The 25,156-nt window shown below is 30.0% G+C and overlaps 12 protein-coding genes across 12 annotated transcripts; 4 read left to right on the top strand and 8 right to left on the bottom strand.

Moving 5' to 3' along the window:
- Positions 1–92: 92 nt before the first annotated feature.
- BX663DRAFT_137200 (uncharacterized protein) lies at positions 93–1,003 on the bottom strand. Its single transcript, XM_051521553.1, has one exon. It carries the CDS (start codon positions 864–866, stop codon positions 168–170), a length of 699 nt encoding a protein of 232 aa, XP_051387392.1. The 5' UTR covers positions 867–1,003; the 3' UTR covers positions 93–167.
- Positions 1,004–2,780: 1,777 nt separating this feature from the next.
- BX663DRAFT_495776 (uncharacterized protein) lies at positions 2,781–4,879 on the top strand. The gene is made up of 4 exons (XM_051525693.1): positions 2,781–3,085; positions 3,159–3,250; positions 3,322–3,402; positions 3,471–4,879. Exons 1-4 carry the CDS (start codon positions 2,983–2,985, stop codon positions 4,707–4,709), a joined length of 1,515 nt encoding a protein of 504 aa, XP_051387391.1. The 5' UTR covers positions 2,781–2,982; the 3' UTR covers positions 4,710–4,879.
- A 28-nt stretch (positions 4,880–4,907) lies between these two features.
- Positions 4,908–6,174, bottom strand: BX663DRAFT_495773 (Zinc/iron permease). The gene is made up of 2 exons (XM_051525692.1): positions 5,919–6,174; positions 4,908–5,817 (listed from the first exon to the last, which is right to left on the bottom strand). The coding sequence occupies exons 1-2, from the start codon at positions 6,082–6,084 to the stop codon at positions 4,928–4,930; spliced, it is 1,056 nt and encodes a 351-aa protein (XP_051387390.1). The 5' UTR covers positions 6,085–6,174; the 3' UTR covers positions 4,908–4,927.
- Positions 6,175–7,415: 1,241 nt separating this feature from the next.
- BX663DRAFT_548451 (uncharacterized protein) lies at positions 7,416–7,876 on the bottom strand (the record flags this gene model as incomplete). The annotated part of the gene is made up of 2 exons (XM_051531079.1): positions 7,416–7,532; positions 7,694–7,876. The coding sequence occupies 2 exons, from the start codon at positions 7,874–7,876 to the stop codon at positions 7,416–7,418; spliced, it is 300 nt and encodes a 99-aa protein (XP_051387389.1).
- Positions 7,877–8,351: 475 nt separating this feature from the next.
- BX663DRAFT_495771 (SWIB/MDM2 domain-containing protein) lies at positions 8,352–9,515 on the top strand. The gene is made up of 3 exons (XM_051525691.1): positions 8,352–8,427; positions 8,490–8,818; positions 8,887–9,515. Exons 1-3 carry the CDS (start codon positions 8,397–8,399, stop codon positions 9,127–9,129), a joined length of 603 nt encoding a protein of 200 aa, XP_051387388.1. The 5' UTR covers positions 8,352–8,396; the 3' UTR covers positions 9,130–9,515.
- BX663DRAFT_495769 (translation protein) lies at positions 9,443–10,677 on the bottom strand. Its single transcript, XM_051525690.1, has 4 exons — positions 10,364–10,677; positions 10,035–10,288; positions 9,826–9,937; positions 9,443–9,757 (listed from the first exon to the last, which is right to left on the bottom strand). Exons 1-4 carry the CDS (start codon positions 10,592–10,594, stop codon positions 9,515–9,517), a joined length of 840 nt encoding a protein of 279 aa, XP_051387387.1. The 5' UTR covers positions 10,595–10,677; the 3' UTR covers positions 9,443–9,514.
- Positions 10,678–12,567: 1,890 nt separating this feature from the next.
- Positions 12,568–15,815, top strand: BX663DRAFT_495766 (fungal-specific transcription factor domain-containing protein). The gene is made up of 4 exons (XM_051525689.1): positions 12,568–12,850; positions 13,097–13,307; positions 13,372–13,990; positions 14,137–15,815. The coding sequence occupies exons 1-4, from the start codon at positions 12,731–12,733 to the stop codon at positions 15,752–15,754; spliced, it is 2,568 nt and encodes an 855-aa protein (XP_051387386.1). The 5' UTR covers positions 12,568–12,730; the 3' UTR covers positions 15,755–15,815.
- A 291-nt stretch (positions 15,816–16,106) lies between these two features.
- On the top strand, positions 16,107–17,212 carry BX663DRAFT_557945 (uncharacterized protein). The gene is made up of 2 exons (XM_051531792.1): positions 16,107–16,266; positions 16,362–17,212. The coding sequence occupies exons 1-2, from the start codon at positions 16,173–16,175 to the stop codon at positions 17,027–17,029; spliced, it is 762 nt and encodes a 253-aa protein (XP_051387385.1). The 5' UTR covers positions 16,107–16,172; the 3' UTR covers positions 17,030–17,212.
- A 1,769-nt stretch (positions 17,213–18,981) lies between these two features.
- On the bottom strand, positions 18,982–20,424 carry BX663DRAFT_466043 (mitochondrial carrier domain-containing protein). The gene is made up of 4 exons (XM_051524050.1): positions 20,250–20,424; positions 20,000–20,152; positions 19,166–19,897; positions 18,982–19,105 (listed from the first exon to the last, which is right to left on the bottom strand). The coding sequence occupies exons 1-4, from the start codon at positions 20,379–20,381 to the stop codon at positions 19,079–19,081; spliced, it is 1,044 nt and encodes a 347-aa protein (XP_051387384.1). The 5' UTR covers positions 20,382–20,424; the 3' UTR covers positions 18,982–19,078.
- Positions 20,425–20,805: 381 nt separating this feature from the next.
- BX663DRAFT_420178 (uncharacterized protein) lies at positions 20,806–21,153 on the bottom strand (the record flags this gene model as incomplete). The annotated part of the gene is made up of 2 exons (XM_051522397.1): positions 20,806–20,886; positions 21,034–21,153. Coding segments are annotated over 2 exons (201 nt in total), but the record flags the coding sequence as incomplete, so codon positions are not given.
- Positions 21,154–21,869: 716 nt separating this feature from the next.
- BX663DRAFT_447620 (uncharacterized protein) lies at positions 21,870–22,195 on the bottom strand (the record flags this gene model as incomplete). Its single annotated transcript, XM_051523700.1, has 1 exon — positions 21,870–22,195. A coding segment is annotated over exon 1 (255 nt), but the record flags the coding sequence as incomplete, so codon positions are not given.
- Positions 22,196–23,531: 1,336 nt separating this feature from the next.
- On the bottom strand, positions 23,532–24,851 carry BX663DRAFT_495762 (uncharacterized protein). Its single transcript, XM_051525688.1, has one exon. It carries the CDS (start codon positions 24,818–24,820, stop codon positions 23,657–23,659), a length of 1,164 nt encoding a protein of 387 aa, XP_051387381.1. The 5' UTR covers positions 24,821–24,851; the 3' UTR covers positions 23,532–23,656.
- Positions 24,852–25,156: the final 305 nt, after the last annotated feature.

Below are 25,156 nucleotides of genomic sequence, written 5' to 3'. Positions count from 1 at the left end.
CTTCAAGTCTTTTTCATATTGCGCATGAGGAACAACAATGCATAGATCAATATCTGCATCCTGAAGACCTAAACGGTTTGCTGCAGACCTTTATATATATAATAAATGAATAAATAAATAAATAAATACTATATATTTGTATATTTTTTGTCATCGCTTTAAAAAAATCATTTATACATGCATATATATATATTTATATATAAATAAAATATTTGTATAAATATATATATATACCCAAATATAACTACTTTATAATTCATATCAGGCCATACTTGGTCTATTAACTTTTGAAGTCGTTTCACTAATGTATTTGCCTGAGTGAAAAATAATTCTGTTGGACTATAACTCTGACAAAGCTCGAGTATTTCACGGCTCGCAGGATCAGCTATTAAGTTGCTATGTTTATTAAAAGATTCATGATCCGTCTTTTTTGGCTTCTTTTTTAAAAGCGCTCTCTCATGTTCGAAGCGTCGTTTATCCTCCTTTTTATAAAAGACAAACAACAATGTATCATTTGATAATTGTTCTGTAAGTTTTGAAAAATAACGATGCTGGTATCGTTTATCATCATAGTAAGTAGAGACAGTCATGATTTCATAATTCCATGATTGCCAACGTTGTAACGCACCTGATCTCATCATTTCACGTCCTACTGTCCTGAAAAAATTTTCAGTTGTACTAAACTGTTGAATAACATTGATATAATCATAGGTGGATCGTTCAATTAAGCAAGATGTTAGGAAATCTAATGTAACTACACGAGCTTTTTTGTTATTAGCATTACTGTTTGGATCTAATGTTATGGAATCGTGAAAAGCTAATGCAGCACAATGATCAAGGAAATCTATTCTAAAATCTGTATCCATTATTTTAAGGTTTGCCTTTTTTTTTTTCAAAAAGAAAAAAAAAATTGGAGGTAAAGTCTATTTAAGCTGTTAAAAAAAAAATGGTAGGATAATAGGGGTATATTTAGTGTTATAGGAGATAAAACAGAAAAAAAAAAAAAAAAGGTTTAGAGAATTCGGGATTTGCTTTGCTTTGCTTTTTTTTTTTTTTTTTTTTTTTTTTTTTTTTTTTTTTTTTTTTTTTTTTTTGCACAAAGTAGCTTAATGAGTAATAATTAATGGCCGTTGAAAGTAAATAATATGTTTAAACAATAGTTTTTTTTTAAAAAAAAAAAAGAAAAAAGATACTAAAAAGAAAAACTCTGTTATAGTCAAGGGTAAAAAGGGTAAAGAAGGAAAGTAATTAAAATGGAACAAAGTATAGCTATGATACGAATAGTGGAGAAGAAAGAGAGGGGAAACAATTAAGGAACTGTAAAGTCAATAAAGGGAAATTTATATGGGGAGAAGGAAAAATTAATCAAGTTGGTTATACAAGTAGCTAACAAATGGACAAACCAAGGAAGAATATTTCAATATAAACATGATTGGTATGCTGTAAGCTTATTCAAAATAAAGGAGTAGAGAGTTCTGTAAAGGGGGGGAGGGTTTGGGATGATAAGTTGAATGACTATTAGGTAACTACCCCAAGGTACCAATAACTACATAAATTACATCCAACAATAAAAGACTTAGAAAGCCAAAGGATAGGGTCTAATCTGTTGTTTTTAAGTTTCTGGTGTGTGTTAAGGACTGTACTTTAGGTTGACTGGATTAGTTGACGATAGTTTCAATCATTAAGATTTAGTTGCAGAGTCCTGTAATGATTGAGATAAAAGTGCATTTATAGTTCACTTTATTAGTTGGCATACTTGAACTGCCAGATATCTTTATACTGTATATGTTTTGAGCATCTTCTAATTTACAGCACTGAACTGAAGTAATTTTAGAAATAGCTAAGCCATATTCAAATCGAAGTTGAGTCATTTGGGAATAGAATCAAAGTAAAAAAAAAAAAAAAAAAAAAAAAAAAAGGCTGTTAAATCTTTTATTATTAAATCCTTTACTGTTAATATCAATGGCTTATGTTTAGTTCATAGTTTCAAAAGCTTCGGTAGTGTTACTAAAGATAAGTTCAAAAGTATGAAGGACCCCACCTGGGCTAAATGTTACTCTATCATAGGAAAACAAATCATATCCCTGAATCGGAGCATCCTATATTTGTATATATAACATATAATTGGGTCAAGTATAACACATGGAGTTGGATTCCATCTGTATCCCAGCTCATAGCAATACTATTTACAATTTTGAAGTAGCTTATGTATTCTATTTTGAGTTGTGATAAGAACTACATTATCAGCATAGAATAAAGAATTAATTCGAGATGCTGTGTAAGTATCAGAAAATTGTTGAGAACTTTGAAGAAGCAATTATTCATTTAATATAACGTTAGTTGTATCTATTATCAACCATCACAATACTATTCTTAAGATAAGCCTGCATTTCCTTTTATAAGACAAGTAATATTTATTTTGCAATGGTATCTTCTGACTATAAACTCATTTTGCTATGCTATTAGATCTTTATGTTAAGAATACAACAGTTTTGGTTTCATACATGATATTCCTTGTAGATAAGCAACGACTCTGTGTAGAGTAACGAACTGCTCTAAGGTTTTTGATTTATATATCTCTGATATAAACGAATAGCTTATCTACTAACTTTTTTTATATTATCTGTCTAGCTTTTTTTTTTTATTCCGTCTATCATAAATAACGATTTTGATTGGGGAGAAATAAAATAAAATGACTTTAACTTTTTTTTCCGGTTCTACACTACATATATTGCTTGGATCTTAAATTGTCTTTTTTATTTATTTATTCATATATAAACGTTTATTTATTTAATCGTCTTACCAATATATTATAGTTATCTAAACCTAAGCTCTTAAAGTCTATAGTTATTTATACATATACATATATATATATTTATATACATACATTTATCATTTATTTGTTTTTTTTTTCAGATCAGAAAAAAAAAAAGCACCAAAATCATTTAATCCTTATTTTCATCTATAAAAATCGTTTTTTTCATGCCCTTTAAATTTTTGGAGAAAGGACGTTACAAATTAACTGTAGGCAAGTCGTTTGATGGAAAAATTAAAAAGAAAACGCAAAAGTTCTTTAACGTTATACGTAAATTCAAATAAAATTCGATCTTGTACATGTATATATTGTTAACTGGATTAACTCATTTAATATATTTTAGACAAAACAAGTTCAGATTTTAACATCTTTGGAAAAGAAGCCAAATTAGAAAGAAAAAATGGCAATTGTCAAATTGAAATGAGGAGCTCAAATGTAATGTTCTTCATATTTTTATGATAAAAAAAAAGAAGAAAAAACTCTTAATAATAGTTATTATTTCTTAGAAACCTAATGTTCTTTATGATGCTCATGTAAATACTAAAGATGAGCATAATTGTATTCTTATTTATGATGAAGTAGCAAAGGTAATTTACTTTTTCTTTTATATGTGTATTCATAAAGGAGAATGACTTGTTCTAACTTTTAAATATAGACTTTTACTATTGAACTGCAAAGTGCAGAAATCAGTTTATCAGATAGAAATGACACATTAGTTTTACCTAATAATCATACGACGCGTTCACCATCCGTTGCTAAGCAGCCAGTTTTACAAACACCACCTGTACCTGTAAAAGTATCTGCATCTTCTGTACCTGTAAAAGCACCAACGCCACCTGTACCTGTAAAACTACTGACACCTTCTGTACCTGTGAAAGTATCCACACCACCTGCTCCTGTAAAATTATCCACACCACCTGCTCCTGTAAAAGTACCATCACCCGCCCCATCTCTAATGTTGGCTGCTGAAGATACTTCTGCAGGTGTGGATGATTTTGATTTTGATATATCAAAAGATATGGATGCTATTTTAGATAGCGAATCAGAATCTGGATCAGATACTTTTGAAGAAATTTCTACTCCTAGTATCCTCTCTCGACCTCAACCCATCCCTACTCCCTCTCCTTTAGTAAATGTTTCAGAAGCATCTACCCATATATCCTCTCCTAGTGTTCCCATTAGTTTGACTTTACCCAACACACCCATTACATCTAACTCACCTGTTAGTCAAAGCAGTCTAAATACTGCATCTAACAAGTCAACGCCAAAGAAACGTAAATTAAAAATGGCTTCAGTACCTATTCGACATCCTGATGCTATATCTCCTACCCTATCAACAACAGGAACACCTACTATTAACACCCCTATAAATCATGTTCTTCATAAAACAAATTCAGATGAATTTGAAGATCGTAGTAGAATCAAACGTCTAAAAGTGACCAATAAGAATGAGGAAATCATTGATGAAGATAGTTCATCCTCTTCTAATGAAGACTCTAGCTCTGATTCTGAAATGAGCAGTAGTAGTTCAGAGACAACAGATTCATCAAGTGGTAGTGGTAGTGAAAGTGAAAGTGGTAGCAGTAGTGATGATAGTAGTGATGACGAAGATCTTGAGTCCTTAGCTAACGATATTAGCATGAGTCTATCCAGAGGCGGCCCCTCAGCACCAGGATCACCTCAAAATGATACCCCATCGGTGCCTCCTACTTTCCAATCAGCGCCTTATAATACATCTTCTTTACTTCATACACCAACATCAGTTAGACCACCCAATGTAGTTAATACAGCCGGCGCAGGTCCAATGTCTCTCAGGGCATTATTCAGTAAGTTAAATAAATTGAATATTTTACATATCTTTATATTAACAGTTGTTTACACAAATAGAGGATGAAGATGAAGAGAGTTTATCGGGTTCTGGTAGCTCGTCGGATAGCGATGATTAATTACGCCATCATTGTGTTGTATACATTTGTTTATTTATAGAGCAATTATTAATATAGCTCCTCAAAGCTTTATTGTATTAAATAATAATAATAAAAAAATAAGTTTATTTTTGTTTTATTTTTTATTTTTTTTTATTTTATTTTATTTTATTTTTTTTATTTTTATTTAGGCAGGGATATCATTCCAAGCAATAAAGAACATTAAACTTAAACCAACAAACATAGCAATAAACTCTGTAAAGGCTTGCTTTTTATCCTTCTTTATATTGCCTGTAACTTCTAATAATTCAGGAATAACACCTACAGTTGCAATATAAAGGAAACCACCTGCAGCAAATGGAATAACAAGATCTCCCCAACGAAGATCAGTACCAAATAAGCCTACTACATTAGTCATATTTGACTTTATGTCAGCTGCTCTATTTGCAAGAGATCTTTCTTCAATTATGATACCAATGATGGTACCTAAGAAGGCACCTACAGCAGTTGTGAATTGAGCCATCATAGCTTTTTGCTTGCTAAAGCCAGATTGAACTAAAATAGCATAATCACCTACTTCATGAGGAATTTCATGAAAGAAAACAGCTACTGCGGTTGTAGCGCCTACAGCAGGAGAAGCATAAAAGGAAGCAGCCATGGCGAGACCATCTGTCATGTTATGTGTGAAATCAGCAAGTAAATTAAGATAGGCACTTAATTTAATTCCCTCTTTATGTTTTTCATCCTTATCAAGCTCCTTTTTCACTTGTTCAACAACCTGTTTACGTTGACGAATAGCACTATTATCTTCCTTTTCGAGAGCTGAAGTCATAGCTGATGAAGTAGGTTCTTCGTGATGATGATGATGTTGATGACTACCGTGATCATGACCACTACCTCCATTCACAATACGCATCATCTTATCCATAAAGAAAAAGAAAAATAAACCAATAAAAATACCTGTACCTATAAGTACATTCTTTTGATTATCAATCTCGACGAATGAATGTTCTTCTGTCTTTTCACCCAAGAAAGCATGAGGAAGTAAATGAAGAAAGACGTCACCCAAAAGTCCACCTTTCCATTTTATATATATAAAAAAAATAGTATAATTAGAGGTGAACTTTATTTATATGAAGGCATATATGTATATATAAAAATATATATTTCGTTCTTACCAACAGCAAAACTAACTAACACGTTTAAAGCACCTGTATTAATATCAGGAGGAACAAAATAAAGAAGAAGATTTGGAAAGATAGAAATATAAGCTGTAGCTAAGATAGAATTTGTCATTGCATTTCCTGGAAACAGAAATGCGAATGCGGTTGCCTGAAATGACATGATGTTAATCTTATTTTATATTATAATAAAACAAAAGAAAAGAAAATAAAAGGTAGCTTGTTAGTAGTAATAGACGATGGTAAAGCGCGGACTTTTTTTTAAAAAAAAAAAATAAAAAAAAAAAAATAAAATGCTCTAATTTAAATTCAAAGGCATATCTATACGATTACATGATTAAATTTTTGATCTTTATGAGCACATAGTATCTAAATGATACTGGATCAGCTTAATAAAATAATAGAAAAAAAGAACATAAAAAACCATTGTAAGAGACGCAAAATAAAGAAAGAGATGGGGGGAGGGATGAAGTAAAGGAAAAAATATACCAATGTTATAAAAAATGAATAATAATACATTAGCTTCAGTTATTAAATAACCATTGCAGCAACTTGGGACCAGGATTTTCAATAGGAAGAGGGGGGTACGGAAGAACTAATTAAGCCATTAAAATATCAATTCATAGAGATAAAAGAATAGGGGAAAAAAAAGAAAAGATATATAATCAGCCAAGAGAAACAAAATCTTGTATTTCAGTCTTAAGCACCCCTCTAAAACGTCTACTACTAATAGTATGGTCATAAACAAATTAAACATAAATTCTAAACACTAATATAAATCAAATTCGTTTTTTATTTAAATAACAAAAATGCCTTTCTTAGTTCTTATTGCAAAAAAAAAAAAAAAAAAAAAAGCTATGATTAACAGAACTAACCACGAGAAGGTGAAAGCTTATCTAACTTGAAAGATTAAAAAAAAGAGGCGAGAAGAGGATACTAGTTGCTATGTCAGAGATCCCCATACATAGCCTATTCACCTAAATCCCTATTGTGTAAGCCAAAGCAGTTTTCCACTGCGAATAACAAAGCACGAAGGCTAAAATAGCTATTCAACCAGGGCAATTCATACGAAGTTGTGCCATGGTAGTTGAATTATGAAGTTTTCCGCAAAGAAAAAAGGTAAGTATGGAGACAAAAAAAAAAGCAAATACATAAATTGCATGACCTGAATTCGAAGTTGAAATAACTCCTTTTATATATATAAATATATAGCCAAATGGTGTTTTTATTTTTATACATTATAAGAGAGCCTCATATGAATATCGAAACCGGATCTATTAATAAAAATACAATTTTTAATATAATCCTTGTCTGTTGAAGTCTAGTATCGAAACCTTTCATATCTCTCATTTATACATTTTCGACACTTCGAGCAACAGGCTTCTTAATTGATAAATTACATAAAATTATTGACTGTGGGTTCTTTTTAAATTAAAACTCTTAAATGCTGCCATAAGACTATCAGCTGTCGTAAATGATTTGTCATCATAGAACTTAATCAAAATAGTATTGTTGCTTCTCCTGCAATTGGATCTCGGGACAGTTAACTAAATGTGTTTGATTCTCATATATATCCTTTTCAAATTTATTTTTAATTATTTTAGCCCAAGTCTATACAGTACGTTCAATATTGCCCGCCATTCTTCCAGATTTTGCAACAAAAAAAAAAACTTGATATTCAAATAGTAGAAAAATAAAGTCTTTTAATCGTTGGTATAGCTATTATATTTATTGACAGCACGTAATCTATCTTTTTTTTTTATTTTCTTTACTTTTTCAGCTACAACTTCCATTCTATTTTCTACATTTTTATCTTCGGGATCGAGTTTAATGAGAATGGGCTCCGCTTCTTTATGTGCTGTTAAATTTGTTAAATTCTTCACTCCCTTCTTCAATAATATATCCATAACATCTTCACCATCTTCTGTGGTGATTCTACCTTGGTCCTCTTCCATTAAAAAAAAATTCTTATTATACTCATGTTTAAAATACAATGTATAAAAATAAAAACGCCATTTGATTATTAAAAAGCTTTTACCTTTTTTTTTTCAGAATTGCTATTTGGGAAATTTGAGCATACTTATTGATTTATTTTATTACATAAATTGAGGTTTTAGCTTCCGCTAATTAGAATTTTTAAAAACGTTAATTGAACTCATCAGCGCTGTATAAGGTATAAATGCATCATAAAATGTGCCTATAGTAACTATTTAAAATAGAAAAATGATGAGGAATAAATAATAAAGAAAAGAGCTTATAAATCTATTGTTAATTTAATATAATGAAATTCAAATAGATTATTGTACTTGTCAAAAATAATAAAATCCTTATTAAAAATCACAAAAAAAAAAGATGCAACAGCAGCCGCGTGTACTTGAAAAAAAAAAATATTAACAATAAACATAGGATATTTTGTCTTATTTTATTTTTTTTTTTTTTGTTATTTTTAAAACAAAAAGCTTAGCTAAATAGTAAATGACTGAACAATATAGAACAAATATTGAAGGTGAATAGAAACATTTAAAATAAAAAAATTAAAACATCAATTAACACGAAATAACTATATAGCAATATTGAAAAACTCTGATCTTTCAACGATTACCACAAAAAAAATCAGAAAGGAATTAGAAGCTCAAATTGGAACATCTTTAGATCATGTAAAAAAGGAAATTAATACTTTAATTGAACAAGTTTTTTTGAGTTTCCAACAACAAGCTTCTACTTCTTCGCAAGATTCGGAACGTGTTTTAAAGAAAAAAGATACGTCGATTAAAAAGACGACTGCTCCTACTATTAAAAAGGAAACCAAAAAAAAGAAGCAACAGCCCAAGAAGCCTATCGATTGGCCTGTGTATAAAGTGACTTCACCTTTAAGTGACATTATTGGAACCGATATAGTAAGTTGTTATGTTCTTGTTAATCAGCTTCTTATGTATATACTTTATTTATTATTATTTTGTTCTAGTGCTCTCGTCCTCAAACTGTTAAAAAGATGTGGGAATATATTAGAAAGCATAACTTACAGTCAGAAACAGATAAAAGAATCATTAATTGTGACGATAAATTCAAGCTTTTGTGTGATAATTTAGAACAAGTGAGTGCATTCACTATTAACAAATATACACAAAAATATTTCGAAAAGATTCCAGCTGAAGAGCAAGCCAACTATAAAAAGATTCTCCAAGATAGAGAAGAATTACAAAAATAAAGCGCTTTTCCACATCAAGTAATTTATTTTAGCTTTTCTTTTCTTTCTTTTTTTTCCCTCCTTCTGTGAAAGAAGAAATATATGATTACATGTATATAAATTGTTCTAAAGTTGAATTTTAAATGTTTTTCCTTGAAGACCTTGCAGAAGACTCTGCTAAAGATAAAATATACACCTATTTTTTTAATAACGCACCTTTGAACAAAGAGAATGGTGTTGCTTCTCCCCCTAATGCCATTTGTATCAAGTAAAAATACATGTTATATAAATATATATATATTCATGCATATAAGACTATATACAAACTATTCTATATGTTTATTCTTTTTGTTTTGTTTCTCTCTCTCTCTCTCTTTCTTTCTTTCTTTCTTTTATTTAAACTAAACTATTGACTCATAAATGTAGGGAAAGGAGGGGGGATGGATTCCTTTGGAAAAAGCTTTTCGCCGCGTAATTTGACAGCATCTTTAATTTTAACGAACTGATCATCAAATCCAGGAATAGAGCCCTTCACATAAATTAAATTTAATTCAGGGTCAACTTTGATAACTTTCAAATTTTGAACTGTAACATTTTCGCCACCAAGACGACCAGCCATCTTTTTACCTTTAAATACTTTACTAGGCCACTAATCATATATATATAACAATCATAAGTATATTTTCATATTCAAGTGTATTATAACTTATTCTTTACCTTACGTTGGCCTGTTGAACCACCTGAACGATGTGTTAGTGATACACCATGAGAAGCAGGAAGACCTTTAAAATTCCATCTTTTCATGACACCAGCAAAACCTTTACCAATTCTATATAAATAAATATATATACACATATATACATATACATAAGAAAACACCTAACTAGATACTTTTTATGTGTTTATATTTTATTTATTTCACTCACGAAGGCGCTGTCACATCCACATATTGACCTGTAACAAAATGATTAGCTGTTAATTCAGTACCAATAGGTAAAAAGGCATCCTTAGTAATTTGAAATTCAAATAACTTTTGTCGAAGTCCAACTCCCAACGATTTAAAGTGTTCAATTAATGGCTTTGTTACGTTTTTTTCTTTCTTTTCTGTGCATCCGATCTGTAAAGCATTATAGCCATGTTTTTCTTCAGTACGAATATCTGTAACAATCACGTTTTCTAACTAATAATATACATATGAGTGTCATGCATAAGATTATTAAGCATTAACTTTTTTTTTCCCCCTCCCCCTATTTACTTGTAAAACAGTAACAGGCATACGAATACCAGATTCGCTCCAAACAGATGTCATGCCTTTCTTTCTAGCAATGACGCCTGTACGAACAGAGTTAGGTGTCCATTGTGATGAAGCAGGGGTTGCATTAGCTGAGAGAGGACTAGTATGAAATGCTGCTGCTATAACAATGCGTGATGGATTTAGTGCCTTATTAGTTGAAAAAGTTAGATGTTTAAATAAACTCAAAGACATTCTATTCCGTTAATGATTAAGAAATAGTTGTATATAAATATATGTAAATATGTAAAAATATAAATAGGAGATTTTATTCCTTTGACATATTCAGAATAAGATAGTAAGTATGGGGTAGGGCACCCTATACGAAACTCTATAATTTGAAATTCCGAAATTATAAAGGAGTAGCAGTCACCGAAATAATGTGGCTTATAACTACTTCTTGTGTTTATATTTCATGTGTATTTTTCAAATAATTTAAATAAAAGTTTAGAATTTTTTGAAATATAAATAAAAATTAATTAAAATATCAATTAGAGTTATTTGAAAAAAAATAAAAAAAATTATTTGAAAAAAAAAAAAAAAAGTAAAATGAAAAGGTTAGCGAGAGTGATAGATAATAATATAATATATACTATGTACCTGTTAAGTAAGGGATGCGAATCCGTTATAGAGCTCACATACATTTAAGAAGATCTTTGAAATTCAAGAGGTCTTTTTATTTTTATGTTGTGACATGTATGTAAAAATGTAGTTTATGTTTTTAGCAGCCATCACGTCACGATTCCATACCGTACTGCTTTCTTGACCTTAATTTATATTTTATCAGTTTTTACTTTATTAGTTCAATATAATGAAACTTACTTGTTCTCTTGCGAAGTTTTATTTGAGGTTGTAAATCATCGTCAGAGACTTCTAGGAGTTCATCATAGTTGGCAGTAGTAGTAGTAGTAGTAGCAGGTTTGGGAAGAGTTTTACTCGCTATTACAAAGACACCATGAGTGTGTATACTATTAAGTAATGATTTCCCTATTCTGTTACATACCTCTTTTTTTTTAAGAGTGACCTCCTCTTCCTTAGGGTCAGAGAGGAATTTCCTTTTACGTTTCATACTATGATAGCAATAACAGGTAGAGAAAAAAGAAAGAAAAGGTGATAAAAATAAAAATTTTACGGTTTTTATAAGCAGACTTTGATATATTAAGTGTTGTTTGTTGTAATTATTATAAAATATAAGGCCAAAACAAACCCTTTTGATACTGAATAATTACATACGGAACACATAAAACAGTTTCAACTGTATTATTAAGAAGCCGGTTTTATTCTTTGAGTGAAAAAAGTATGTGGTTATAGTATCTTTAGAAAGTAAACGGAAATCTAGTTGTTTAACTTTGTTGTAAAAATAATAATAAAAAAAAGAGAGAGTCACCCCCCTTTTACCCCTAACTAAATTAGTATAAATATATGGCGAACTGAATGACCTTTTGTTAGTCTTTAGACTAAAACATATCCTTTTTTTTTGTGTCGTTCAGCTGGTGAACAAAGTGTCTTAACAATTTTATTAAATTTCAGCCTATTTTTTAAGATCCGTAACAACTTGACTTTTTTTTTCAATTAATTACGTTTATCTTTGCAAATAAATGGAATTTCTATTTCAAATAACTTGAATTTGTATTTCAAAAAAATCAAATTTATGTTTCAAATAATTTGGAAAACACAATAATAATTGATCTATAGCATCAAATTGTATAATAAATAGTAAGTTATGTTCAAGGAAAGATTTTTTTTTAATAAAAGACTATAATTTCATCATGACTGAGTTGAATCTTTTTATTTTCTTTATATAAATAAAAAGAGATAAATAGCTTACCTTATAATATTACAATGCATAAGCGTAAAAAGAAATAAAATCCTGAATTAGTTATAGTGATAAATCTTGAATTAAACTATACAAAATAATCTAAAGCAGCCTAACATGTTAATAATAACAACAGTCATGAAAATTCTAGGATCTAAGGTTATTTTAGCTGATAAAAAATAAGTTTAACCTCGGAAGAATAAATGTAAATTATGAGTACTTTATAACTGTGGTAAGCATCATTTTATTACTAAAGAAAACTTGGTAATTCTTTATTAAAATAAAATATAATAAAAAAAAAACTCAGTCTGAAACCTATTTTTTTTTTATAAAAGAAAAAGCGATTTTCTTTTCAAACAGAAGATAATTTTTTACAATAATTTTTTTCGTTATATCTTTTTTTTTTATACCCGATTTCCTTTTTTACAGTTAATAGACAAAATACGAGGAGAGAAGAAAAAAAAAAAGGATAAAAAATAAAGCAATTTGAGTTTAGACCATAAAACAATGCCAGAATGGACGACTCATCACCACCCACGCCAGAATTACCGGAACGTAAGAACCGATTATCTTCGAACAGTGGAATTAAACGAAACAAAGTGAGTCGGGCATGCGATGAATGTAGAAAAAGAAAGGTAATTTAACTTCAATGTAAAAGCCATTTTTTTTTTTTTTTTTTTTACTTGGCTCCTATTTTTATTTGCTCGTACCTTTTTTTTTTTTTTTTTTTTTTTTTTTTTTGACTACCTGATATAATCGCATTATATAACTGCATATTTTTATTATTATTTTACACTTTCAACTCGTCAAGTTTCACTGAGCATAATTCCATTTTTTTTTCTTTTTGATCATTAAACTCAGCGTAATTTACTTATTTTTAGGTGCGTTGTGATGGAGCTCAACCTTGTGCCAGGTGTCAAAAATCTTCAACAGAATGTATCTTCTCAAATGTCACGCCTAAAAGGGGACCTCCAAAGAAGTATTTGGAGCCTTTTGAAACTAGATTAAGGACAATTGATAATATTTTACAAATACTTGAATTTTCTTCAAAAGATATACATCCAGATGTTCATAAAAATTATGAAGAAAAGGGTATTTATTTATTTATTTATTTTTAGAATTAATAACCAAAAAATGGAAATTAATAATTATTTAGATCCTAGTATTGAAATAAATACGCATCTTGATGTTACTGCAATTGGGCATGCATCATATATACCAGACTATCCAGCACGAATAGACCGTATAGAGCCACTGTATAACACACATATGAATTCAGAATTAAATCAACCTATTATATCATCCTTGCCAACCGCTATACGATTTGATCTTGTTCAAATCTATTTTGATCATTTGCATCCTTCAATGCCTTTTATCTATAAAGCTTTTCTTACGCAACCCCAACCATCTATTTTATTGTTGAATGCTATTTATGCAGTCGCGTCAAAATTTGTCCCACAACAACAAGTAACTAATGATCCTCCAGGATGGTCTTTTTATAAAACAGCACTTGGACTAATTGATATGTATTCAGATAGTCCAAGACTTTCGTCTGTTCAGGCATTTTTATTATTAATTAAATATCATGAAACTATTCATAGACCGGGCTTCTTTTGGAGAACAAAATTTTTCTTACAATTGGCTGTTAAAATGTCTAGTGATCTAGGTTTATCAAGAGAACTACCTGATAATACTCATTCAACTTTTGGTGAGTATGAGCTGGAATATAGGAGAAGAACTTTTTGGGCCCTTTATGCTTATGAAGTTTTAATGAGGTTTGATTAGAGTAAACAAGTGAATAATTAATATATCTAAATTGAATAATACGTACATATATATATGTATATATATATATATATATATATATATATATATATACATAAATATATGTGTGTTTATGTATGTATATATAAATATATAGTACTGAACAGGGCTTGGAATTATATGATCAAAGTGAAAAATGCACTGTCAACTATCCTCACGTCCTTCCAGATGAATCTGGCAATGATTCGAACGCAATTTTTAATTTTCATTGGTTATCCAAAGTAGTGCATATTCTAGCATCTGTACTTCAATTGATGCGACTCAAATATGGAGGCAGAAACGAGAATAATAGAAACAAATCTAATGAAATCAAACAATTTGCCAATTTAGAAAATGCCCTCTCAAAATTAGGAGCTAGTATACCGGATATGGGAAAGGGAGACATATATGTTTCCTTCATCCATTTAATATACCATTTGGTCAAAGTTCTTCTTTATAGACCATACATATTAACTGATAATTACATGATAGAACAGCATAGCACATATATCTCTCAATGCCTATCCTCTGCTAAAAGTATTCCCCATATCGTAGATTATATCATAAAAAAAGAAGGGTTAGATATATTTTATAAATTCATACGAGGACATCAGCAAATCATTTATTGTTTGACAGCTGCTATTACAATTTTACGTGCTTCTCGAAATATATATAACATTTCTGAGCCAATAAATGATATTTATGAACAAACATGCTCAATGTTAAAAATTATTATCCTCAAATCGCCAGTGACTGAATTAGAAATGACAACCATTGAGCATCATAATTCTTTAGATCGTTCTGAACTACATATTGCATCGCCTTCTAACACTTCATCGACTCGATCTTCACCACTAATGCCTTCTGCATTAAATTCGCCTCATAGTCCAAATATGCCTACGCCTACTGTAAGAAAACGTCATTCTAGATCGTCTCTTCAATTCCCAGTATCCGATGCATCTTATCTTATGCAATCAAGCGCTGTATTTAATTCCTCAGAAGTTGCAAATCATCGTATGAGATCAACGGGTAGATCACCTTATGCTAATAATAGACTCTCAGCACCTTTATTAGGATCTATGTATCAACAATCACCTTATTTTTATCAACAACAAATACAGCAACAGCAACAGCAACAACAACAGCAACAGCAACAACAACAACAACAGCAACAGCAACAGCGAGGCATAACAAGCTATTCCCAGCCATCATCACCTACCACTAGCCAATTTACTGGTATTGAATTCAATAGCAATAATAGTATTAATGGAAATCCTCCATCTATGCTTCCTATTACACCACGACGAACAACTTCACTTTCAAGAAAATCAGTATTACGACGTAGTGCCTCTTCTATTGGTGAATTCGTAGTTCCTTCTCAAAGAACAAATCGAACCTCATCTCGACCCTATATTAACCCACGTCGTCACACGTTAACAAATGCAACGCCTCCAGATTTAACCAATGTGACGGCATCATCTACAAACAATGTGTTATCTATAGATCCTACTTCACAAAATTTGCATGCAATAGCAGTACGGAATAATAGATTCTCGGCTCCTGTGATGAGCAACAATACCCAAAATCCATATATGATACCAATTACTACGCAACAACCTATGATGATTGATCCTTCTTCTTTTCCTATGGACCCAGTTATCCCTAATTCACCTAATGAATCCATGATGGAGTTATTATTAAACCCTTGGGATTTCTCATCCCAACAACAACCATAAAAAATATGTATACGGTATATTATATATGTGTATTTCACTTTTTTTTTTTATTTTTATTTTTATATATATAAATATGTATATGTATATAAATATATATATATTTTTTTTTACCTTTCCTTCTTTATAAATACATGTCAAAAAAGATGAATATTTTATTCTGTATTGCATATTTTTTGTTAAACTGTCAATCAATGTTTTTTTTTCTGGGAAATAAAATTTTGACATATTTCATGCCTTTTTTTTTTTTTTTTTTTTTTTTTCGGCGCTAATTTGCTCCTTCTCCAATTAAAGGAAATAAAAGCCATGAAGTAAATGTGAAAATACACATATATAAAGGTATATCAGACTCTAGTTTTTTTTTTATTTGTTTTTCTCTTATTATTTTATACAATAATAATAAAAAAAACAACAACAAAAAATGAAGTTTAACAAAATTATTATTGCAGTCTCTATGCTTATTGTTGGTGCTATGGCACAAGAGTCCTTTAATTTATCTTCTATTAATGGCACATGTAAATGATTCTATATGTCTATGTCAAAAAAAAAGGCTTTATTTTATTTTATTTTCTTTCCTTCTAATCTTTTATATATATATATGAAATTATAGGGTATATTGCTGGTATGGCAACCTCTATGTTATTCAAGTATGATATTATATCTCAACTTTATAATATGAGTGTTAGTTGCCCTCAAATATATATTTCTGGTAACAACACGAATACTGTATACATTCAACCTTCTTTTGAATTTGGATGGTACAATATGACAAGCAAGGCCTCTGAGAGTGCTAATATTACCTTGAGTGGCCTCATGACTCTTGAGAATGGTTCCTCTCCTACCGATGCCAATTTTACTGCTCTGTTCTCTATCCCTTCTTCTTCTTCTTCTTCTAAAGGTCGTACGACTAACCACCTCGAGATGCTCAATACGGTATGGAAAAGTGGTAACTCTAGTAATCCTTTACCTCATGGTCCCGATTTCAGAGGCAATATTAACTTCAAGCTATCTAATCAAACAAATGGCAACTATAGTACCATCTTATGTTCAGCTTCAAACTTTTCCTTTGTCACAAATAAACCCAGTAATGGCAGCAATCACTTCTTTGTTCCTCGTGCTATAAATGAACAAACTGTCGGTCAAGTACTCCTTGTTAATAGTTCTGATGCTCTTAATACTCTTAACGATACTGCTTTCCAAAATATCATTACTACATATGGTAGTGAGATTGGTAATTTTACTCGTTTGAATAATACTTGTAATGCTACTGCTCATTAAAGAGGTGGAAGGGAACGTTAACTATCCCAACCTAGTATTTAGTGATTGAATATGTCTTTTTTTTTTTTCTTTTATATATATTGTTATTATTAATAATAAAAATTTTTAAAGATATTTTACATAATGTTTCATATTAAAAGAACATAATTAATAAAATTGCTTTTATATACAAGTATCATCATTATTATCTATCATTGACATAAAGAAAAAAATATATATATATACAAATAGTCAAATTTTATATCGATCTTTTTTAATAATGAAGTCATAATCATTTGTGATTGCTACATGAAATTATTTGGATATTATGAATAATTCGAAACAATTTGTTGTATTAATAATGCTTAAAGTAAAAAAGGTTTGTTCTGATTACTAACTCCGTTTGGCTCATTAAAAAAGGGTAATCTGATACCATATATACACATTTAGTATAAGAGTAAACCCTTGATGATCTTGATCTTGTCTTATGTAATTATATTTGATAACTTTATATGTCATATACTTTATTTTGAATGAGTGAAAAAAAAAAAAGATTGGAGATAGCGGTGAAACCTTTTTTTTTATGACGATCATTTTAAATTATAATTACATTAGAGATAAAAATGAATTGTAATATTAAAAAAGGGGATTCTCTCTTATAAAGCTTGTTGAGCATATCAGTAGTTCTACTGTAATTGTATAATGACTTTACATAGGCTTTTATACTTATACAGAAGAATTCCGCATATATTTTTAATAAGTTGAAGTAATTGATAAAGTAAATGAAAAGCTTCCTTCCTTCTCTCTTTTTTTTTTTTCTCTCTCCCTGTATCTTCTGTTATTCTAAATATAAAAATGAATACTATACTCGTCAAGCTGTACTATATAGAAGAAAAAAAAAGTCGTCATATACTGATATACATATATACGCCTTTTTTTTTTTTTTTTTTTTTTGATAATACATACTGTAGCTTTTAAATAGACAGTAATGCTTTTTGGTCCTTTTTTTTTTCTTTTATATATTAATAATATGCAGGAATCAAAAACCACATATTCAGTTGTTTTATATTTGCCGGATAAGCATTATTAGGAAAAACTATAATCCATAATATGTATGCATCTGTATAATAAGAATAATTACTCCTCAGTAAGCTTTTTTTCTTTTTTTATTTTTTATTTTTTTTTTTTTTTTTTTTTAATAAATAAATGTGTTATTTTTGGTACCTGGGAAATTTTGGTTGATTGTCATTTTCAGAAATGTCTCCACAAACTCTTTTGTCCGAGGCCACAAAGTTAAATGGTAATGGGCGCAAAGTGAATGGCAGTGGGCACAAAGTCTAAGGTCAGAGACCGCGAACTAAATTTCTGAAATCGCTAGAACACTGTGCACTTATTTTTTTTTGTTTTTTAGCTAAAGCTTTCGAATACATCTGCTACACTATTTTTAATTGGGACTCATTTTATAATAAAAGGTGCTTGGAGTATTATAGGAAATAAAAGGAAAGTAGAATATACATATAGAAATTTTAGTTGCTGAAAAGACAATCTACTTTAACCCATTTAAAAATGAATAATATTGATTCTATTTAGAAATATGTGTTTACTATTTATGTATTTGACTTGCTAGACCCTTTCATTCTATCTATATATCCTCTCATTTCCATAAAAGCCTATGATAAAATAGAGTCTTATTTTTTTCTTTTCTTATTCATAATAAGACTATTACAGCATTAGAAAAAAAAAAAAGGAAGACATACAAGGAACTTTGTAAATTATTGAAATACTATCATATAAATATTAGTTTATCTATTTGTATACAAATTGCAATAAGCTCGCAAAAAAGCCAGTTGTTTATATTTACAATCATTTTTTTTTGTTTGTTTTTTCCATTAATTTATCTTAATAACTAATCTAATATAGACCTATCTTACATACTAACCATAGATACATCTGCTCTTATATTTTAAAGATACATTTTATTACACACACAAAAAAAAAACATATAAAAACAAAAAGATAAGAATATCATTATAATGAAATAAAAAAGGGAAGAAAGGGGGTATTATTGTTTTAACCAAAGTGACGAGAAAGTGTTTCCTATATTCATATAAATGAGTAAAAAAAAAAAAATACGTATATGTGTGTATAAATACTTACATAAGTCAAGAAAATAATAGCTGATGTTGGCGCACTACGAGCCACTGTAATACCGCAACCTCTATAAAAAGCTCTGTAGCCACCTACTGTATACAGTTCTTTTGCTGTTTGGAAAAAGGAACGTTGACAATTACCTACCAGTAATTGTTCATCCGTCTGCATTTGCGATTTTATCACATCCACAGGGAAAAGAGACATGTTATAAGCCATACCGCCTAATGCACCGCCAAGCATCAATTCTGGAGCAGATAAATCTTTCTTGGTTATCATCTCTCCTGTCCTTTTTTGTCTATATTTAATAAATTCAGCACACGTATATTCATAAGCACCAAACCAGAAAGCACCACCACCGGCCTCTCTTAAAAGAGTGGCTAAAAATCCTCTATAAAATCCGGGTAGTCCATGAGTTTGCATCACATGACGAATGACATGAAAGGGACCCGTGAATCGTACACCTTGCACATTAGTTTGATTACCTAATTGAACCTGAAGTTTACATTTAATTAATTCTACAGGTGTTAATACAAATGACGCGATTGCGCCAGAGGCTGCTCCTGCCAATATTAATTGACTCATTGATAAAGGGGGTAGTTTATCTTCAGGTAAATAGAGCATCTTCTTGCGTTCCTCATCTGTCATTGAAAAGTCTCGAATCATACGTTGAACTTGACGATAACCAACAAATAATGCAGCATTTTCTACCATGGATCCTATCAATGGAGATGATAAACCCTAATATATATATACATATATACATGTGTAACATGTCAAAATAATTGCTTATCATATATATATATACATATATACATATGTATAAAAAGAAAATAAACTCACTGTAAATAAACTTTTAAAGCCTTCTTGTTTAATCGTCTTTTTAAAACAATCCCAAGGGCCCGAAAAGAATGGTTGATCCAAAGGCTGTGTTTGAAGTCTAACTTTAATGGTATCAAATGGATACTCAACGAGTTTTCCAATCATGCCAGCAATCTATTACATGTCATTCATATATACAGATATATATATTTCACAGATATACATATATATGATTATTCTTTAATAAAGATTAAATACTGTTCTATTTTACCGATCCAAATATGAGGTCATTTAGTTGTTGATGTATTGTGGATTTTTCTTTTCTATTTTGCTGTGTAAATGAAAGTTTATCTGGCTGTATTAATAATGTAGTAGGCTTAGAAGCCACCTGTTGAGTATCCATTCTTTGCTTGTTTTAATTAAAGAATAATTTGACCTTTTTTTTTATTATTATTATTATTATTTAAAAATAAATAAATAAAATAAAAATAAGCAAAGAGAGAAGGGAGTAATTGAACCGAGTCGAAACAAAAAAAAAAAAAAAATATAAAATATATAAATAAAAATATAACTTGAGTCATTTTTACTAAAAAAGAATCCCAGTCACGAACCTTTTTTTTTTTTTTTTTTTTTTTTTTTTTTGTTAGGAAAGGAAAAATACGCACTACAATAAAAAAAAATCAAGCTGAAATTTACCACGTTGGTGTCTAGTGATAACTAGACAGGAGTTAATTAGCATCTTCGTCTTGATTTTGGACCGCTGTTTTATGATCTTCTTCTACAGCGTCTTCTAGAGACAACATAAGGGCACTGGAATTTCATATAGGATGTAAAGTACGGTGACTTGTTGTAGTTTGAGCATAATGATTTGAAAGACATTCAGTTACCAATAACCTATTTGTTAAATACTCGCCAAATATTTCTAAAAATAATGTTCGAGAGTTTTGTAAGGTTCTTTCCGCATCAAAGACAGCTTGTGTTTTTTTTTTAGATTTTCTAATATTCGACGATACCTGACTCTTTTCGGTGACTTGTTTAGGAATGGCTTGGAGTACCCTATACTTGATGAGCTCTTCTAAAGTAGGATTTACACGTACAAAATACAATAAGTCACGACGTCCAGGGTCTACAGTAATGTATATGCCAACAAGATCTGTATAGTGCTGTATATTTATTTCATCGATGTACTGAGCCTACTCCACTTGAATACTATATCGTGTTGTGTATCTATCAGCCTTGTTTGTCTGTTCTTTTTTTCTTTTTATTATTATGGTAACTTCCACACCATCTGTCTAAATCGTTCCTTTAAAACGTAATCCTCCTTCCTCTTGTGGTCTAATCTCAGGAGAATTCATGATAATGATGGTTGCTCATAAAGCGAGTTTATCTCCGGAATAGGTAGTGGTCCAGAAATGATCAAGAATGTTTTGACATAAAGTTTTTGTTAAATAATTGAGCAAGCTTAAAAAAAAAAGGTCTTAAAATGTTCAATTGGATTTGCTTTCACATCATAATAAATATTGTTTCTCCAGGATTGATATGATCTTGGATATGACAATAACATAGGTATAGGAGCGTCTATGGCACGAATAAAAATAGGGTAAAAAAAATTGGACCCTAATCTTGCTGGTTACCGTTATTCTTTTGAATAAAGCTTGTTTAAAGTTAGAAGCAAGGGGAGTAATGGTTCCATGAATTTCATTTAATGTCATTTCTGCAAATACACTTTCTGCTTCTCTTTTTGATTTCAATTCGGATATTCAAGTTAGAATAGCTGAAAGAACATTGATTACACATCGAAAATGATTATCAAATAAGATTACATGTGTACTCCATATATATATCTTTAATTCCTTTGATTAACGAAGTTTGTTGTCCGTACAACAAGCTCATAGTTTGACAAGTCACAGCAATCTTGAAGGTATTGATTGATGAACTCACGTCTTTCTGCAGTCAGAATACTAGATCCTCTTCTTTGGTAAGCAGTTAACGAAAGCCAAACTTCCGCAAAAAAAAAATCTTTGTTAAGACATCTTGTGATATAAAAATTTTCATCATTCTGCAAACACACGAACAAACATATATTTGCTGAAAAGAATAGGTATGCATAGTTACAGTATGTACAATCTTTACAAAGCCTTCTCATATTTAAATATGCTTTTCTCTACAACCAATGCTAGAAATAGATGACTTTACAGATAGAATACGGGCACCTGGTGCCAAAGGACTATCGATATTTATAAAACTGGCTGGCGTACCAGGAAGAGAATTCAATATCCATTTTAGTGGGAGGGGCTACAGAATATTATTAAATAAAATAATCAATAGATATGGTATAATAGACTAGGTAATAAGTGTAGTGGTTTAGATGAGTTTTTTTTTTTTAAAGAAAAGGGAAGGGAAGAGAACAAGGTAAAATACTCTGAGACCTTTTAATATGTTTATTAAGGATTAAAGATTTATACATATACATATATAAAGACTAAAACGAATTGCTAGCATTATATATATGTATATGATGAATATAGATGATTGCCTGAAAATGATATATTATTATTGTACAATACAACTGGTAGAAGTATAAACAAGACAAAAGAATAGTATGTGTTATGATTGTAGTAGTTTCTATATAACTAAGACTGTAGAAATAAACTATCATTTATTACACAATAAAAATAAAGGGATTATTCTATGAAGCTTAGAACATTTAACTGACATACAGAACTCAATAACGAACATTGTTAAATAAGAGCATGTAAATATAGTATTTTATTCTTTAGGTGATGATAGAGCATGCTAGATTATAATCATACGTGATGTATCTTAGAGGGTATCGTACATATTTATATATATGGGCTTAACCTGGGGTAATTACATAGGATATTACTTTTATGGTAATGACAGCATTTCCCATAAGATATAAATAATTGCATAGGACACTTGATTCAATATCCACGTGGGCAACAGAAATTGATCAGTTAGACATGAAAATACCAAATAAGAAATGTAATTTATCCTTTTCTCCCTTTTTTTTTTTTTTTTCTTTTAACTACCTTCGATTAAAGAAGATCAAACTATCACAACAGCTAGCAAAATACATATTTCTTTACATTTTCGCTAATCTTAAAATAAAGAGATAAAAGCAAATCATTTATGTTAGTTAGGACTTGTAAGTTTCAACCAATTCTAATAGAATCTATTTTCAACTTTTTAAATTTTCCATAAATGTAAGACTATTTCAACAAATATGACATCTAATATACATTTTCTCAGTGAGACATCATTATGAGAGAGGGTGTATAATAAAGCAGCTAACGTGACTGTAAAATGAAAACTATAACTTTCAATTTTAACTGTAAAAATTAAGCAAATCAAAATTAGATAAGGTATGTTACACTGTTTTCCTTGATTTCCAAATGTTCCTGTATCGTTTTATTTGATTATAAATGGTATAAAAAAAATGGATATTTATGTATAATAACCTTATGTTTGTATATACAAAAAAATAAAATAAAATAAAATAAACTAGAATAGAATAAAATACATGCATCATCTAAGAGGTTGAGATATCTTTTTTTTTTCCTTTTCTGTTATATATATATATATATATGTGTGTGTGTGTGTGTGTGTATGTGTGTGCGTATATATATATATGTGTACATACATATATTTATATACTCATTTTTGAGACTTCTCTGCTGATGAAGAAGATCTTGTAGAGGTCAAGTCTTTCCACACAAAACAGGAATTACCAATAATATGAGTCTTTGGCTTTCTACCTCTTTTTTTGCGTGGCATATGTAAAATAGTATCCATCTTAGAATTTGTAAAGGCAGCCATTGAATTGTTCATGAGAGAATCGCCTCCTCTACTTTCATCATGTGTATTCAATAGGACTTGTTTATTTTCCTTTTTTGAAGAAGACCAAGACATCATTAATTGTTGTTCCTTTTGATTCGCCTTTAACTCTCGTTCTTTTTGTTCTTCAGAAATGAATACATCCCATACAGTAGGCGTTAGAAAAGTCCAGCTTTTATTATTATTATCTTCGTTATCTTGATTAGAATTGCTACTTATATTTTTTGAGATAGGAGGTCTACCTCTTCTTCTTTTTTGTTTTGGTTGACCAAAAGAATCAAATACAAGTTGTGTAGAGGCCACAGATTTTGATGACATGACCGTTTCTTTCTCTTCTACTTCTTCGTCGTCGTCGTCGTCGTCGTATTTGTCTTCACGATCATTTAGAGTTATAGTTGTTATTGACGATTTTGTACAAGGAACAGGCTCTGAAACAGTTGAAGTTGATCTAGGTCTATTATATTGAGAAGTCGCACAAAGATATTCAGAATCACTTATTGTTGAATCCTCTACTATCATTTGAGATGACTGTGGTGAGTTTTCAATCATAGTAGTAAAAGAGGGAGTATGATGAGAGGAGTTCCATGGATTAGATGATTTTTGATTGTAGGTATCATTAAACAGAGTCTTTGGTGAAATAGGCTGATTATGATTGTAAATGGATGATGTTGAAGGTAAACGTAATCGTTGTGGGGGATCGTCCCCTTGAATAGGAGGAATAGTCTGACTTGTACTGATTGATAATTGCTGTATACTTGTATTCAGGAAAGTATGTGTCGGTGAATGAATTGGAGACAATATAGGTGAAATAGAAGGCAATCTTGGTGAAGAAAGATACGAATTAAATGATTTACTAGAATGTGGAGGCGTTGAAGGTAAAAGAGGTGAAGGAGGTGATAGATTCAGAATAGGCGGTGAAGAACTTAGTAAATTTGAAATAGACGGTAATTTACTATTACACTCTTTCTCTGGCTGATATATCATTATATGAATGAAAAGAAGAAGAAAAAAAAAAGGGAAAGAAAGAAAGATGAGAAAGGAAAGGAAAAGAAAGAAAATAGATTTATACACACAATACAAAGAACATTGAGAAAGATATTTAATCGACCAATGAAAACTCATTCTTCCTTGTACTTCTCTAACCCGATAATAATAATGAAGATCCTTTTATACCAAAATTAGTTATGTTTCATACTCATCTGTATAAATAGATAAATTTTGTTTTTCTATAGTCCTTGCTTTTGTCGTATCTAAATTGGGACTGCATTTGTAAATCATGTGACTACACCTTATTTATCTTTCATAGAATGAAAAGAAATA

The sequence above is a fragment of the Cokeromyces recurvatus genome (assembly GCF_025118155.1).
Source record: "Cokeromyces recurvatus strain NRRL 2243 chromosome Unknown BX663scaffold_2, whole genome shotgun sequence".
Lineage (NCBI taxonomy): Eukaryota > Fungi > Mucoromycota > Mucoromycetes > Mucorales > Mucoraceae > Cokeromyces > Cokeromyces recurvatus.
Note: the sequence above shows the minus strand (reverse complement) of the source record. Positions and strands in the feature narration are given on the sequence as shown.